Source organism: Sander lucioperca, chromosome 16 (assembly GCF_008315115.2).
Source record: "Sander lucioperca isolate FBNREF2018 chromosome 16, SLUC_FBN_1.2, whole genome shotgun sequence".
Lineage (NCBI taxonomy): Eukaryota > Metazoa > Chordata > Actinopteri > Perciformes > Percidae > Sander > Sander lucioperca.
Window position 1 is genome coordinate 13,511,552 of NC_050188.1, and position 17,746 is coordinate 13,529,297.

Here is a 17,746-nt window from a genome sequence, read left to right on the forward strand (position 1 = left end):
TTCCTGCAAGCATGCTCTACCGTTTCTGGTAGCCTACCTCACAATGATCCCTACAATATGATGTGTGCTGTTAAGGTTGCTGTGTCCAATTCTCAGCCTGCTTACTGTTACTTGCTTTCTGTTTTTGTTCCCCTAAAACATACATTTGTTCCCCTTATAACATACATAGGCCTTATCCTTTTTGAATTGAGTGTAAATGTCTCCCTTTTATTGTGTTATCACCAAGCTGTTGCCATTGTTGAGTTACTTTTCTCCACTCTATGCCTTTTCCTCCCTCTGATTTTGATAATTTAATATTGACTCCAACAATTCCTTTTTTGACTGCATCGTTTGCCAACCTGTCTGCTTTCTCATTTCCGAGCATATACCTGAATGCACGGGGACCCACATGTATGTTATATTTTTCCCATGTCTAACTATTCTCAAATTTGTAAACAAAACTTCACAAAGAAGATCCTGATAACTTCTGGCTGTACCTGGCTTTCCTTTTTTCTATTGGGCACATTTTTATCTTGAAGCTTACATTACCATTTCTCTCTCAGTGAAAGTAAGAGATCATAGAAAATATAGTTTTATAGATATTTATTTGAACATAATCTGATTTTAAAAGAACATGCATAATATTGTTATATTATTTAATTAAAAATGTAGCCTATCTGAAAAAAACTTAATAGTGATCTATCTGTCTGGGGGCTGTCTAAAGTACTTTGAAACAATACAGAAACAAGCCCATTCCCTTTAAAGCAAGCTTTTAGTTTCTTTCTAACACTTATCCAGGGTCACTGGGGGTTTTCATCTAAAGGAGAGTAGGAATTCAACATTCAACATTTTTATAGTGGAGGTGGCTCTTTTCAAGTTGCTTTAGATTTCCTGCCCCTCCCTCTGTCCCCCTCTCTCGAATATTTAATTTCTCACTCACTGATTTGCTGCCTTCTGACACAGTTTAAATACTGATGCCAAACACATATATACTGTGCTGTGTTTCATATTATCTTACATAATCCATCAGGGACAGGCCATCATGTGCAATAGGTGCTGATTACTAATTTTAGAACATAGAGGGAGAAGTAAGCTGTGAAGTCACAAGCTGCAGTATTTGTTTGGAATGAAAACTTGCAGGTTGTCACCCCTTAAGTTACGTGAGTACTAATTTAAAAAACAAAATGCATGGCGTTAAAATAATATTGTTGCTAAAGCTTCTCCCTGCTTTAGTGACACACATCACCAATATTGATCATGGACTAAAGTCTAAAAATGTATGTTGATTAAAGAAGCGGAAAGGACAAAAGTGTACAGTAAAATAAACTCACTTAAATCAGTAATCAAACATCTTTTTAAAAAGGCTAATAGTACCAATGCCACCATGGAAAATACTCAATTCAAAGCTCTTATTCATTTTACTTTAAAACGTATAACCAGAGAACTTACTGGTAATCCTTATGTAGTTGGGAAGTTTAACTATGCTATTCATCCACTTTATCTACTTTCTATATTCTCTCATCAAGGCAGCCTATTCTGACATGCAAGTGAGAGACTGGCCAGTGAGAGACCTAGTTACCCTGGTAACCAGGTCAGGTCTCTCAGGCCAGTCTCTCACAGCTAACACATACAGACAACTGCATTCACAGTCACACCTAAAGGCAGTTCAGTTCATCTAACCTGGCTGCATGTATTTCGACTGTGCAGGGGAACTGAGGCATTCACAGGAAATCCACACACAGGAATCAGGCAGACCTCCATACAGTATGAAAAAGCCCCAGCCTGCCAGATCAGATTTAAACCCAGGACCTGTGAGCTGAAAGTTCTAACCATTGAGCCATTGTGATGGCCCTATCACATCATATATCTTTTTTTTATTTGTCTGTTTGGCATACATAAACTCATTTTGCAAAATAAAGTGTGTTTGATAATGAATTAACCCCACCTGTGTAGTATTGTTTGAGATTGTATGTAACATATTAGTTGCACAAGTAGAGAAGAGTCATAATGTATAGAATTGAGTGTTATTGCTTATGAATTTAACACTTCATGTGTAAGAGGAAGATTGTGTTATTTCTTTTCACATACTGTAGTCTTGCTTTAAATGTGTGCTCAATCTCTATGGTGACATCTTTCCTGCCATAACCTGGATCTATATTCTTTTAAATTAATCTAGCGGGAAGATTTTAAGGTGTGAAAGCTTAGTGTCAACAAAACGTAACCACTTCAAGTATCATAAGCTTACTTAGACTATGGAGCTCCACGTGTGTGCAACTATCCAATATTGTCACAAATATTGTTCCCCGACCATTCAGTAACATATGAAGTGGACAAGACAAGTGTTTCAAAGAAAGACGTTTATTTCATTGTGCGTTACAATATATAGTTTTGTGACTTTTAGTAAATAGTAGTAAATATTTATTTCTTCTTCAGAACAGCTGTCATGGGATCTCTATCTCTTTGCTGGCCCCAAGGTGGTGCTTGGATCCCTATTTTTTGGCTGATTGGTGGAAGTACTGGTGACACATCACAGTGAGGGAGCTGACCATGCTGACAAACTCCTTGAAGTCCACACTGTTGTCCTGGTTTGCGTCCAGGCTCTTGAAGATGTGGTCCACCGCCGCTTTGTCATTGGCATTCTGCAAGTGAGAAAAGTGTTTAAGAATTGTCACTGGGCATGTGCATGGCCGGAAAGTACTACAGGCTGTGACGATGCACACATTCTACCAAGAGCATTCACCATCCTTTCCATACAATGCACCCCAGCAAACATGTACAGTAAGTCAGTGTGCATCCTGTTGGTTGTGCAGGACTGAGATAGAGAGAGGTCAGAGGTCACTCACCCCCAGTATATCTCCAAGTTCATTCTGAAGCAGTTCTTTCAGCTCTGCCTTACTCAGGGTCATATTGTCACCCTCCTTGCCAGCATATTTACCGAAGGAGTCAATGAGGAGGGCCATAGCCTTCTGGACATTAGACATGATGATAGCTGGTTCAAAGGGACAGAAAGAAGAAAGTTAAATATGGAACATGGAATTTTTCCTCATGTCCCTGTGTTGGCATGGTATGGTCAGGGTGGCACGTACAGGTCAGATTGGCCCAGTATTTTCCTTCTATATCTTCAGATGGCTAACTGAAGAAGTTGCTTAAGGATGATGCTCTCATTTAGTGCTGCTATGACTCCATCTAGAGGCAAAATCTGTTAACTTTCACTGACATGCACTATAACGGATAGTGTGTCATTGTGGTCAAATTTGGAATGTTAACCACAATTTGACAGAATGGTTGCAGGGGAAGAAAAGGGAAAAGGCGTGGTCCTTAAAATCTGACATCCAAATCTTCACTATTGTTCCAGTGTTGGCCAATAGTTTTTTTTACTCCTGCCACAGTTTAAGTGGCTAATTCATTGATATATAGTGTAATTACATAGACAAATCAAAAGAATGCATTCTAATTTTATTTATTAAGAGCTCTTGAGCAGCAGGCAGTGGCTAACATCATTGCTTTTGTCTCTGCCAGTGTTTTTCTCTGGGTTTTCCATCGAGCTGGATAAAAATAAACCCTAGGTTTCGACTGGGGCAACGCCACTCTTATTTCGTCACCAGCCGCTAACGCACGGTCTCTGCTGAGTAATACATTGTTAAGGCAACAGCTTAATCTCTCCAGGTAACTCAATTGAACTAGGTAAAGAAGCAAAAAAAGTCCCTGTAGTGATGTATGATGTCTATTCTCTTAACGCTGTATGTGTGAAAGTGTTTTTTTCCACTGACTCTATGAACCCAAGCGAGTCCGTTCAAGTTACATTCTGACTCACGTGGTGCTGCTCCCTCTCTGGGGTGTGGTAAGCTGAGGAAATTGTGGCAGCAGAGGGTTTGTAAACAGATGGGAATTGTGGAGGAGTCTAGCACATAACAAATACCATATTACTATTCCGATGTATAATGTGGTTTGAATTTTAAGCAAGATTGAAAGCTTGATGCTAACTTCTGAATGTACAATGCATCAGTAAAAGGACATTCCAGGCGAAAGTTAGTAGAATAACTGTCACCGGAGCAAAATGAAGAATGTCTTTTGCAAATGAGGAAAAGCTCAACAACACAAAATGCACACAGAGCTGGTAACTTGGTAACTGCAATTGTATTTCATACAAATATAACTCACTAAAATTACATTAAAGTAAATAATTTCCTAAAAAGAATTTTCTACTCACCAAAGCTGATTTGCAGAGATTTAAGAAGATTGGAGAGTGAAAGTCAGTGGCTGTAGTGATGGAAAAGAATGCAAAATATGTTTTATATAGCACCACACCCTTTATCCTTCCCTCCATAACACTCCTTTCATCTCCAACCACTCCCACTTCTCCCCTCGTGGCTTGATACTTTTTTTTTTAATTTCCCAAGTTATTCTTTAAGAAACACTGATTTATTGTTGTTGCTTAGAAATTCATCAACAAACAGCTGATGATTATTCATGCTGGTTGTTAAGGAGTTTGCTATGAGCCCTTTCACACTTCATGTGAACAATGTTTTACAGTTGGATGAGTGTTGTACATGTTTGCATTCAGAAGGGATTTTTGAAAGATCTTTCTAATGTTATGATCTCAGGATTGCCTGCAACTATTGCTGGGAAGACTGTAGACAGCATGAGTATGTTTAAGGATGTTTTGTACTACTTCATGGCTGTTACAGCTACAGTATAATTTAAGCCAAATTAGTCATGTAACAGTCTTTAAAAAGTTTTTTTTCACTCTTTGATGCAATGTATTAAAGATGTGTGGGATTGGGTGTTTGCTTTTAATAAAAAATAAAAAAACAAATATGACTCTTAAAAGAATAGTCACTGTTAGTATTCATTGTTTAAGAAATGGACTTCGGGGAAACATCCAAAACTGGATTCTTATCTGCAATTCTCTGTTCATTGAAGATGTTTTGCAAGCTGAAGAATGGAGGGACAGCAATTACTATGTGAACTGAATTACTTTTTGTAATGGTGTAGTCACATACAGCTGCTCCACTTAGAGGTCACTTTTGTTAAACCATTTTAAAGAAAATCCACAAATGTGTAATAGACTTTAGCATAGACTCTTGCAAAAACAAACCACTCAAGAGTCTTGATTGCGGGGTCAAAACAGAAAGAGCTGTTTTGAGTTTTAAGTCATTTTTGAAGTCATTTTTTTTTAAAAGTTTTAATAATTTTTTTCTTCCCCCAAAGACAAAACTAACTTTAAGCATTACAAATTTGTGCATGTGCATTTTGAATCATAATTCCACTTCTCCTTCTTTGTTTGAGTTTACAGGTTTGTATGCCTCTGTGCAACACACCCCAAATACATTTGGATTATTTTTCTGACTTTTCTAATGATAAAGACCAATTGTGACGAGACATTGGCTGCAATGCCCTTCTTGAAAATATTGAAAATCAAAGACCAAAGCAATGAACAGCAATGTATGTTTTAAGTTAAATGTGGATTGTATTTTCTATCCAAGCATGTGTCAGAGAACACGTTAATTGTATATTGTACTAACTAATTTCTTTGTGTATATAATTGTCTTTTTTTCTATTTTTATTTAATTGTTTGAGATGTGCATAATTCCAAAATGAAAACATTTGGGCACAGTGACTCACTGAGGGTGGATTGTTATGGTCCTGAGTGGGTCCTCTCTTCATTGCAATTTTGTGGTGCAAGCCGTGACTCACAGTCATGTCCCTGAAGCTCATGAGTCATTCTGCAGAGACCAGAAATCATAGACATAAAAATTAGCACTGTGGCAACTCTATGCGTATGTTTGTTTCGATATGCGTGTGGTCTGTTGCATGACATAGAGTTAGATATCAAAGGTCTTTTCCTGTCTCTCCTCTTTGGTTAGGGTACAACTGTTTAGGTCTCTAATTTACAACTTCAATCAAAGTCCAGTACAGATCATAGGTTGGAAGTCACTGTCACCAACATTAATGCACTCCGCAGCTGAATTTATAATGCAATCTGAGATTTTTACATTGCACTGTCCTTTTTCGCTGTCTGGGAAACTTTAGTCAAACTTTTTTCCTGTCTTCTTCCTTCCCCATCTTACTCACACAGATCTACCAAACAGGGAGGGAGTATCCATGGAAACCACATTCTTTATTATAGCCAGCTGTGAGTCATATGAAACTATTTGCAGTAGGCTAGTAGTCATGGTTAACATTATGATTGCAGTTACATTCTTATGCCATCTAGTGGTCAGGCAGAAGTACACTGATAGGAAAGCACATATTTTCCACGAGTGTTCACTTGTGTCTTTCTCCAAACAACACGTTTCCCTAACCAAATCCCAAACGCCCCACTAGCTGCAACGGCACTTTTCAATTCAACATCCACCCAAGAATTAAAAAAATACTGCAGGCATTAGTCTCCACAATGAACCCCACACCCCCCAGAAAAGTTTGACCAGAAACTAAAAAGAAGATTGATAATTTGCTAAATATTATTTGGATTTTTGGGGACATTTTATGCCTTTATTGCAGAGAGAAAACAGGAAATGAGGGAAGAAAAAGATGGGGAATGACAAGGAACAAAGGTCCCTAGCAAAGCAAAGTGTTGTCTCACATCTAAGTGACAGCAAAAAGGAGAAAACAGATATAAAAAGCTTCAACATTTTTTTTTAATCATCAGCTATAACAAGATCCAAGTAGTTTGATGTCATTTCCCATGACAACAGCTACAAACCGGATGTTGGAAGGGTTTGGTAGGTTCCGAACATTGCTGTTATTGTTTAACAATTATTGTCCACAGACAGGGGCTGTTCTGCCAGTGTGTGTCCAAGGAAGGTGTGGTATGCATTTGTGAATGTTGGCTAATGGGTGAAGTCAAACCAATACACACCTTCACTGTGTATCAGTTGAGAAATCTTAAAACTGTAAGAGTATGTAGGTACATTCCAACTGACAAATGTATTGGTAAGTGTCCTCGCTAAGGAAACAAGCTCGGGTCTGTTCACAGATATGACCTCAGATATTTTTACAAATAATGATTGTATTGTTTAAGGCTACATGATAAACATATATATGACTTTAGTGCACCTCATACTCAACTACACAAAAGGGATATTATTAAGAAAACAGTCAGCAAAGTGGGAGATCCCTCCTGTAAACTCAGCTGTGGGTCACATGGGTGTGGTGCTTGTGTAAACACACAGAGAAGCATTGTAACCTAGCAACTTGCATGTTTGCCCTGTGCCTGTAACCCATGAACACAGATTAGCCACAGATCAAGGCTCTACCAAAGGAGATGTGTGCAGGGCCTTCGTGGCTTTTTCACCCTGAGTTTGGCCTTCCAGACTGGCTCTGCCAAGGCAGTAAAAGTTCTGCCTACGTCACAAGGTAGACCCTGACCGCCACTGTGGGCCAAACCCTGAATTACAGAAGTCTTATCTTAACCATTTATGACTTAAAACATTTGATTGGTAGAGCTTGTCAGTGTCAGCCTGAGAAGAAGTGCTGCCTGGGAGACTTCATTCTAGAGAAACAAAAAGCTCAGTTCAGGAAGAGTCAGAAGGAGGGGTTATCCTGTTCATCTATCTGGTGTTCCACCAGTCATGGAACACAATGAAAAGAATTTGATGGAAACAGTGGTGTACTGACTCACTGTGCCCCGTGACTCAGGCCCTCCACATTTCTTCACAGTGCCCAGGGTTGTCTTGCTCAGTAAAATCAAATTGACTAAAATGCAATAAACTTTATTCAGTTAAAAAGCACCCTATCACTTCGTTTATGTGTTCATTAATGCATCATCAGAGTTGCAACATCAGCTTCACAGAGAGGTGTGTTCATGACTGGAACATTCTGCAGATTCCTCAGAGCAGCGATAAGCAAGACTTTATGAATCTTAGTGGGAGAGGTTCTTTTGCGCATTCACATGCAGGGAAGCATAAATTACAGGTGGGGCTTACAGCAGCACACCTCTAGTATTGCTGGAAGAGTTGCCAAGGGAGTCAGTACACTGTGATCTCTGGAATGAGCTTCTTCTGGGCTTGTAATTAGCACTGAGTAATAGCTGGGAAATAGCAATGATTTGGGGAATTGTTTTATACTAATAAAAAACACTATAAAACCTGAAAGAGGCAGAAGTGCGTTTATATATAAATGATGAAAAAGTATGATAACCTGCAGGCAAACACCAGTGCCTAAATATACAGTAACGTACACATACAATAACCACCAGACACAACAGGTTTGAAATTTTTCACTGTATTTGATGAACAAACTTTACAAAACTTAAAATGCTTTTTGGTTTTTCTCTTCTCTTTTGTCATTTACTTCTTCCCCATCTTCTTCATGTGCATCTGATAGCACTGCTCACAGGCAATGGAAAGTCCAACAACCAGAGAAACAAACTCCTCAAAGTCCACCTGGCCATCACCGTTGGTGTCCAAGTCCTTCATGATTTTGTCTACAGCGGCAGGGTCCTTCTGAGACTGGGTTAAAGAAGGGGAGAGGGGGGGCATCAACAAGGAAAACTTTGAGTTATACCATACTATGTGATAAGGAGTACAATGATGAACATGTTTAAATTCTAGACACTGTGATAATGCATTTTATGTGTGGGTCCCTTCTCACCTTGAGGAAGTTAGACAGCTCGTTCTCCATCAACTCTCTAAGCTCTCGCCGGCTGAGTGTGCCGCTCCGACTGTCCTTAGAGGCGTACCGGTGGAACACCTTGATAAGTGACTCCATGGCTGTCTCCAGTTCTGAAGGCATGGTTTCTGAGGTGTGTTTAGACTGGAAAACAAAGCTTGGAACTTGCTGAACATGATCGATGATAGCATAGAGTTCAGCTTCACTGAACAATTTTAAAACAAGACCTCAGAGAACTTAGAAAAGACTAATGATAAAACCTTGTTTTGTTTGGTGATAATTGACGATAAACTCGTCAAGTATGTTCTACTGATGAGCTTATCTAAGGAGTTTAAAGGGCATGGGGGAGTTCAAACTGTAGCCTTTCTTTGCAAGAAACTAAAGCTGGATTGACATATCAACAATCTGCTACCTCAGAGTGAGACTGAGGTCCATCAGAGGATCTTGCAGAGAAAGAATTCCATGTCTTGGGTGAAATAAATTTCAGACTCGGTTCTGCAAGGTTAGTTCCATTGTATTTTTAGGAGGATGTGATGTAGCCTAATAATGGGGTAGCAACACTTTTCTCTTTGCTCTAACGCCCTTCCCACTGATGAGTAATACTCATTTTGATGCTGCCTTTCTTTAAATAGTTGTTGTTCTTAAACTGCACTGTAACTTTTATTCTCATATTTTGTGATTGTTTTTAACTGCTTTTTAATGTTTTATGTAAAGCACTTTGAATTGTCCTGTTGCTGAAATCTGCTATACAAATAAAGCTGCATTGCCATGCCTTGCCTCATGAGAAGTGAGATGTCTGTTATTAGGTTGTTAGAAAAAGACAGATGGAAAACAATCACAAAACTACAACCATTCTGAACACTGTTGTTGGAGAGTTGCAACAGTTAAAAAGGAGAAGTGGGAGGAAAAACAGGGGTGTGTGTGTGAGGAGGGAATGGAAAACTTTAGCTGAATGAAGGAAATATGTGTGGATAACCAACATGGTAGTGGTGCAGCAAATGAGAGGGGACCCTACAGCTGCAGACTACATGTATGTACATGCCCACAGTCCAACCACACCCTTAGTGTACCTATGTATGGACTCAACTGTGTTAACAACACAAAAAAGAGAGTATCCAGTAAAATGTCATAAACTGTAGAAAATAAGTTTTTTTAGTGAATGCTATTAGCCAAACATATGAATCTTATCATTCTTAAATAGTTGCCAAATGTGAGTTCAAAAGTTAGAAAAAAGACAATCATATGAATACAATAACTTTCCAAAGGATGTAAACACAAATATTAACAACATAGGAAATTACACGAATTCTGTAACAAAGACTGTATTTATAAAAAGATTAACCACCAACATGCTTATCCATAAAGGAAACGCCTTGATTGACAAATAAAGTAATGAATTCCACACATTCCTTATCCACCTAACCGGCTGTACTTGCAGGCGTTACAGGGTTTATGAATATCCCGACAGTTAGACAAGAGCAGTATAGCATTAGTTCTTACCGTGCAGGGCTGGGAGGTGGTCTGCAGAGGAGAGGTGGAATGTTCAGAGGTCGGGAAGAAGTGCAGCAGAGATTTTATAGTCAGGCACCGCCCTGACTGCTGTGCAGTGTGAGTCAACCGTGGTGTGGACACTGAACCCTCGTGCAGACGGTGGTGGCCGGTCCCGCCACAGCAATACAGTACATGTAATCGGTAATCAGATTACAAAAAATAAATAACTAGGCTACAATTTACTAAAGTATACAATATATTATAAAGGTAGGCTATTTCATGTAATTTAAATATTACATTTGAAAAAAAGTGTAGGCCTAGTTAGATTGTCATGGGTTACTTGATTACATTTTTGATTAGGCTACATCTTTTATGAACCCTTTTTTTTCATGATTCCAATTCTCAATGCCGAATATGTCCTACTAATGTATATCAAAGTAAATTACTTCTCTCATGTTGCCAGTTTTGTTAACGTTGACCTAGTTTTGAATTCAAATTTAGTTTTAATTTACATTGAAAATGAAAGATGACCATTTTAAGTGAGTGCTTACAACAAAAGAAACAGCATCTCACAGGCTGTAGAATACACACATTAGGCCTACACCTAGCTTGTGCCAGTACTATTGTTGTAGGGGTCATTTGATTTGACCAACTGTTAATGCATTTTATTTAATTTTATTTTTATTTGTGGAACTTGGATTTTTGTGGCTGCGTCCACTTTTTAAGTATGAGGTGTAATATTTTCATTTTTGTTTGATTTTGAAGTAATCCATAAGTAATCAAAAAGTATTCAGATTAGATAAAAAATGTTTTTAATTCAATGGATTATGTTATTGATTACAGAAATGGCCATGCAATTTGTATTCAGTAACTGACCACATTTCAAAGTAATCCCACAATTCCCTAAACGTAATATTAGGTTTGGGAGATGTTGGACTTAACTTCCATTTCTTCCTCAATAACAAGACTACAGTACAGTTGGCAAAGAAGTAAATAAATAGATATATATATACCACTAGGCTATATCTAGAGCTTAGACTGATCTTCATTAGTAATGTATAGGCTGTAAAGGAGAAAATGTGACTATAACCTAATTAATAATCCATTAATCATCTTACAAATGAAATGTTCTTGTGTGCATTGTCACTTATGACACTGCTGCAGCAACACAAACCAGTGCCTTCAGCTATTTGTTGAGTCGGTGTAGACTAAAGCTGAATTACATCATTGCAGAAAATAAATAGGCTAATGAGCAACCAAGTAGAGGATTTCTTACAAGCAAAGAAGAGAGCCTGAACCAATGTCAACAAAACATGATGGAGTTAATGGATGATGAGGCTTATTGTAATAAGCAGCTAAGCCAATCAGTAGCATTTTACCACACACTATCTATAGTCCTTTATGAGTGACAACACACACAGTCAAGTGACTGGATTTAGGCTAAACAAGCAAAAAACATTTTTCTAACCTTTTTATTAAAAGATCCTAAGAAACTTACATAGTGCGCAAAAGTCAACACTGACTTTACAGTGTTGTCTGTTGCTCTATAGAGACTACTTTAGTACTGGAGCCTGTCGGCCTAGCAGACCATAATAATTGAACAAACTAACAAACAAACAATCAAACAAACAAACAAACAAACAGATTACATTCCAGCACATAATAATTCCCAGCACATCTGATAGACTGCAAGATTTTGTACTTGAGGTTTTTTTTCATGATTTGTTTGGTTGGTTGTTTTTTTTTTGGCATGCTCTTCTTTATTTTAATCATCCTATAAAGCCAGTGCTGAAAGTAACTAAGTACATTTACGCAGGTGCTGTATATAAGTACAATATTTTTCATTCATTCTTGTCCACAACAATTTAGAGGGAAATAGGCTATTGTACTTCTGACTTAGTAGATTTATTAACCGTACCTTCCAGATTCAGAGTGATGTTATAATGTAATCAACATATATATTTTGATATTTTTACATTAATACAACTTTATTGATTGTCAGGAGTGTATTTCTGCAATGTGTTGTTATTGTTGAAGTAAAATATCTTCTTCCACCACTGTTTAAAGGTCTTTGGACTGTTTTGGTGTTCACTTTACAGTAATGAATGAATTGAGGGCCCTCTTGTGGTCGAAATATAGTATTACAAACTGCCACTGACACCTGGGGAAACTGATTTCATGCTCATTTCACATATTTTACTAAGAAAGGTACGTGTGTTCTTTATTAAAGAGGTCTGATGTTCATATTCTCCTCTCATGCTGATGAACTGACTGAGCGGTGGATGATTTATAAAAATGTAAAATGTAATCATAAAATATGGGCCTCAGCAGTGGTGAAATAAGTATCTAGATCCTTCACTTATATAAAAGTATACTAATACTGCAATATAAAAATACTCCATTGCAAATAAAATAATTCAAAACCTTCAAAAGTAACCTAGCATCAGCAAAATTAAAACAGCAAAAGTAAAAGTAATTATTATAAAGAATGACCCTTGTCAAATGTAAATGGGAAGAAGACCTGGAGTGTAACTTTGAAGAAGGGGTTTGGGAATCATTGTGTACTAGTACTCAGTGTTTTTCTTTTAACTCTAGACATAAAATCACACAATACAATCTTATTCACAGAACATATTATACCCCTGAAAGACTACATAAAATAAAGTCTCAATACTCCCAGTTTTGTCCAAGATGCAAATCGGGAGTAGGAACGTTGGTACATATGTTTTGGACTTGCCCTTGTCTTAATTTGTATTGGGTGTCTATACTCAAAGTGCTTAATGACATTACAGGATTAACCATTCCCGCAGAACCAAGAGTAATTCTCCTGGGTGACACATCTATGATGTCAGTCAATAAAAACCAACTAAAATTTATTAGAATTGCCCTTATTACAGCTAACAAATGTATAGCTTTGCATTGGAAAGATGTATTACCACCTACATTTGCTAGATGGATGAATGAACTGACATCATGCATACCGAGTGAAAAGATTATGTATAATTTGAAGGGTAAACCTGAAAAATTTAAAAAGATCTGGGGTGGTTTTCTAGCATATGTGGACACAGTGCCCACAATACAATAATTCTTTTATATTTACACAATGTCAGGTGATGGTTAAACATGCTAATACAACATTTGGTGCGGTTTTTAGCTTTATTTGTTGTTTGTTTTATATTTCTTTTCTACCTATCCCTGCTAGGCACCTCCCTTTTGCAACAGTTTTGTTTTAGGCTTATTTTGTCTGTGCTTGTTCTTGATTTATGTTATACTGAAGGCTAGTATTCTTCCCTTTTTTTTTTTTTTGCTTGGTACACACTCTGTATGAATGTATGGTCAGACCTGTTAGGGTGGAGTGAGTGGGAGGGAGGGAGGGTGGGATGGGCTGGTCTGGTACCTACTTGATATATTATTGTACAATATCCCCTTTCTCAGCTCTCGGGTTGTTATATAAAAAATTCAATAAAGATATTGTTGAAAAAAGAATGACCCTTGTCAAGTTTATGTCTGTTTATATAATGTTGGGCTATTCTTATTAGTGATGCATTAATGTGAAAGTGTCATTTCAATGTCATAGCTGGTCAAAGTGGCGCTTTTTCTACTTAATTTCTACTATTTAATATATTTATGATTCATTACTGCATTATATTTGTAAACTAATAATCAGTTATGTACGTAAGATCTTAATCTAAAAAGTAACTAAAGCTGTCATAGGGGCTTTCCGACCGGAGGGATTTTTGCAGTTCTTAGAACTAAATGTTCCTAGAACACTTTTTTCGCTGTGTTCTGACAGGAAAATTTGGGGATTTTTAAGTTCCTCTGGCCTCAGTAGCGTACTTTTTTAGCTCCTACTTCAGAACAGGGTCTTTTCCCTTTTCATAAGTGTACTCGATTGGTTGAACTTATAAATCACGCCCACTGCCAACTCGGAACTTGCAACAACCAACAACGGGACATTTTTAACAATTTTCACCATCTTATTCATCATTAAATTCACTTCTGACAACGTTTTAGGTGAGAAATTATCTGTTTAGATTTCAAATATAGGCAGTCTTGCGAAAATTGATGCCGAATTGACAATTTGCTTCAAAGTTTTCGGAGTTAAGAAGCTCCATCAAGTGAGGCGACAGCCAGCAAGCGCCTTCCCCGGCTTCTAGCTCGTCGCTCGGCCAGTCATGCTCAGACACCTCGCGGTAAGCTGGAGGTCTCTCAGACCGTTCTCGTAAATAAGAGGCTTTTATTTCGCTGTTGACGGCTCGTTTGCTTAAATATCACAACACATGTCCATCATAAGATTAACGGGAACCTGTGGTTAACTGTCTTTTCGGAGTTAAACTCCACAAGCGTATCCTGCGGCACACACACACACACACACACACACACACACACGTCCACAGCGCTGCAGGCAGAGGCGGGGTCTGTTCCGAGTATAATAAAGCCCTGTCTGTGTTGAGCAAAACATTACGTGAATTACTACGAGAATGGACGTGCATTTAATATAGGAAAAGTGCACAAGTATTAGCATCATTTGTTGTTGTTGTATGTGGCGCTAAGGTCTAGTGACTAAAGACCGTTGCCGTGCTTGCGTCGCTCCCTTACCCCTCCTACCAGTCCCTATGGCCACTTGGCCAGTGGGAATGCAAACGGAAAAAAGATTTTGGGGGAGAGTAGTTCTTAGAACTGCTTAGAAGTGTACTTTTCCTCTAAAAAGTACAAGTAGGGCCTACTATCCGGTCGGAAAGCACCATGTAGAGCAGTAGTGCATTTCTACTGCAATTGAGTGATTGAGCAGATGCCTGTATAGAGCTTCATGTGCATCATGGATTTAACTGGTAATGCGCCTTAGGGTCTGCATAATATTTAGTTTCAGTAGCTAAACATCATGTTTAATGAATATGTTTATATATTTGCATGAGAGCAAATCAGGGACTAAGGATGGAAATTAGCTTTTGGCTATAATCCTGTATATTTACATTCTTTGAAATGTTCATTAATATACATTGTCCCTTTTTGAAATAAATAAACTTAAACTTAAATTATATATTTGTTCGCAATTTGAAAAACACAAATATCCAGAGCTGCTGTTGTTCATTCTCTGCCATGTAAACCCCAGTGGTGAAAGTACATTTACTCAAATCCTGTACTTCTGTAACAATTTGGAGGTACTTGTACTGTCTGAGTATTTCAATTTGATGCTACTTTATACTTATACTCCACTAAAATTCAGACAGAAATGTACTTTTTTTCCTGCACCACATGTATTTGACAGCCACAGATACGTTGTAGTTTTATAATTTAAATACAAAACATATGACCAGTTCATATAACATGATGCATTGTTTCATGCAAGATTAAACAACCCCACAGTATATAAAGTCATTAAATTATCATGATAAATCATAAATACCTTAACTTTTGTTACTTTAAGTACATTTTGCTCATAATACATCTGTGCTTTTACTTAAGTATGATTTTGAAAGTTTTACTTTTAATACAATATTTTTATATCAGTATTGCTACTTCTGCTCAAGTAAAGTCTCAGTACTTTTCCCACCAATGGTAAACTCAGACTGCTGTCAGGAGTCTTGCGATTCTTCTCACAGGTGTTTACTGACAACCCAGTGAATGTTTCTCCACTAACCAGCTCTCTATATCAACTCCATACTTTACACCCAAATAGTATTTTAGAAAAACAACCATTGCATGTAATGCTCCTGAGGTGTGTTTGGTTATGATCTATTTGTGTCACAGCCAACGAAATCCAACTGCCCAAGCAGCAGCTGCTAAGGCAGTTGGTTTCTAGCAAACTAGAACAATGTGGTACTTTGAATCCTCTGCATGAATCTTTTAAGGAGTTTGTTGGGCAAGAATACCACATTGACTGGTTTTAACTTAACTAAGCGCTTCCCAGAGGTTTCCACCCCCCACACACACAGTTTGTTTCTACATGCCTGGTTCTGATATTGCAGGAGAGTTTGATTTAATATAGAATTAATGCAATGTTTCCCCACAAATGGCTTTATTTATACGTCTGCTTGGGCTGGATTAGTTATTTTCATGAATTTAGTTATGCACCAAATGACATGTTTTAGTGATGAGTTGTGAACCCTCTGTGAACATTATCTATTGTGCATCAAGCCATGAAAGAAATAGGATACACAATATAAATGAACTGCTTAGATCCTCCCTCCAGATGTAATTCTTGTCAATGCAATCTTATACAATTTGACTGCTTTGCACTTTATATAATCTTCTAATTTGGCACAGTTTAATACATCTTGTCATAAAAATATAGCTCTAGCTACAGTTCCATTGCTGAATGTTAAATGTAGGCACATCTGTAACTAAATATGCTGATGTAGACTTATGACCTTAAGGTACAATACACTGTAAAAAGAAAACACTGAACTGCAGTATGTACTCTCCTTTCCCCCAATAACTTTAGTTTATCCTGTTCTGATATTAGGAAAGCATCAACATCTCAACTACTTCAGTGTGCAGCTCCCTGGAGTAGATAAATGCCACAACGTGACTGTTTAGCAGCCTCAGGCTTTGTCAGTACTTTTCTAAATCATAAATAGTTGCTAGACAGAATACTGAAAACACCAGGGGGCAGCAGAGCCAGGCTCTTTTATTTAAACCCTCACAGGATGTCCTCTGTTCACTGTGGACTCATTTTTTGAATCCAGGTGCAACAGGCGGGGACCAACATTTGTTTAAATGCAGTTGCTTTTCTTTTACAGCATGGTTTTTCAGTAAACTTTATACCTGTTTTGAAAATTGCTTGGATGGTAACTCTTTAAGAATTCACATCAAAGTCTTATATTTGAAGACTAATTGATTGAATGTCAAACTGCTACCAGCTGGGTTTTGAGAAATACCCTTTAATTGAATGGTTTCTGATTACAGGTACTTGCTTCAGTGCGGATGCCTTATACCTTTTGACAGGTGTGAAAATCTTTCTAGAATTATGTTTATGGTCAATTCAGTTAGTCTGCATTCCTCTTCTCCTTCTTTTTCCTCTTAAGAATGATATGACGATGATGATTATCATTGTAATTGATGTTATTATTATTATTATTATTATTATTATTATTATTATTATCTGTCTAGATCCTCTACACTCTAAAATGGCATATGAACTAACCTTATAAGCGTATGAACAATAAATAAAAAATAAATAATTTGAACCTTCGGCACAGGACAGGAGCAATGTTTGAAACAGTTCATTTGTTTGATTTCTTCAGATACAGAATTGACTTTCAGGAAAAACCAAAACATCAAGTCAAAGAAGTCGTATCTCTACTAAACCCTCATGGCTTAACACATAAATAACTCAATCAATACTTTGTGCAAAATGACACGTTGGGTGAATATTTTCCTTTTTTCATTATAGCAATCAGCGTGGAGTGTGGAGACCAAATATTCAAAGATGTGGACATGAACAACGATGGGTTTGTGGACTACAAAGAGTTCTCCTTACTGGTTTGCTCAAATGCCTGGGGTAACAAAAAAATGACCTAATGAACATGTCAAACATTGATGTACGTATGTGTATTGATGTGAAATAAAGTCATTACATCTGACCTATGTGGTTTCACATCACAATGATAAAAATGCTTTTGTTCCAATCTTGCTTGCTTTTTTTTTAAATTATTATTAT

The 17,746-nt window shown here is 37.5% G+C and overlaps 2 protein-coding genes across 2 annotated transcripts; both read right to left on the bottom strand.

Moving 5' to 3' along the window:
* Positions 1-2,317: 2,317 nt before the first annotated feature.
* On the bottom strand, positions 2,318-4,320 carry LOC116047322 (ictacalcin-like). Its single transcript, XM_031296041.2, has 3 exons — positions 4,190-4,320; positions 2,823-2,968; positions 2,318-2,618 (listed from the first exon to the last, which is right to left on the bottom strand). The coding sequence occupies exons 2-3, from the start codon at positions 2,958-2,960 to the stop codon at positions 2,469-2,471; spliced, it is 288 nt and encodes a 95-aa protein (XP_031151901.1). The 5' UTR covers positions 2,961-2,968; positions 4,190-4,320; the 3' UTR covers positions 2,318-2,468.
* A 3,869-nt stretch (positions 4,321-8,189) lies between these two features.
* s100a10a (S100 calcium binding protein A10a) lies at positions 8,190-10,241 on the bottom strand. Its single transcript, XM_031296040.2, has 3 exons — positions 10,093-10,241; positions 8,575-8,736; positions 8,190-8,432 (listed from the first exon to the last, which is right to left on the bottom strand). The coding sequence occupies exons 2-3, from the start codon at positions 8,713-8,715 to the stop codon at positions 8,271-8,273; spliced, it is 303 nt and encodes a 100-aa protein (XP_031151900.2). The 5' UTR covers positions 8,716-8,736; positions 10,093-10,241; the 3' UTR covers positions 8,190-8,270.
* Between the last annotated feature and the right edge of the window lie 7,505 nt (positions 10,242-17,746).

Bases quoted from the DNA above. Each gene is read 5' to 3' on its own strand.
- LOC116047322 (XM_031296041.2), bottom strand. From the start codon at position 2,960: ATGTCTAATGTCCAGAAGGCTATGGCCCTCCTCATTGACTCCTTCGGT. The intron at 2,619-2,822 runs GTGAGTGACCTC...TCTCACTTGCAG, and splicing joins AACTTGGAGATATACTGGGG to AATGCCAATGACAAAGCGGC.
- s100a10a (XM_031296040.2), bottom strand. From the start codon at position 8,715: ATGCCTTCAGAACTGGAGACAGCCATGGAGTCACTTATCAAGGTGTTC. The intron at 8,433-8,574 runs GTGAGAAGGGAC...TCTTTAACCCAG, and splicing joins AGCTGTCTAACTTCCTCAAG to TCTCAGAAGGACCCTGCCGC.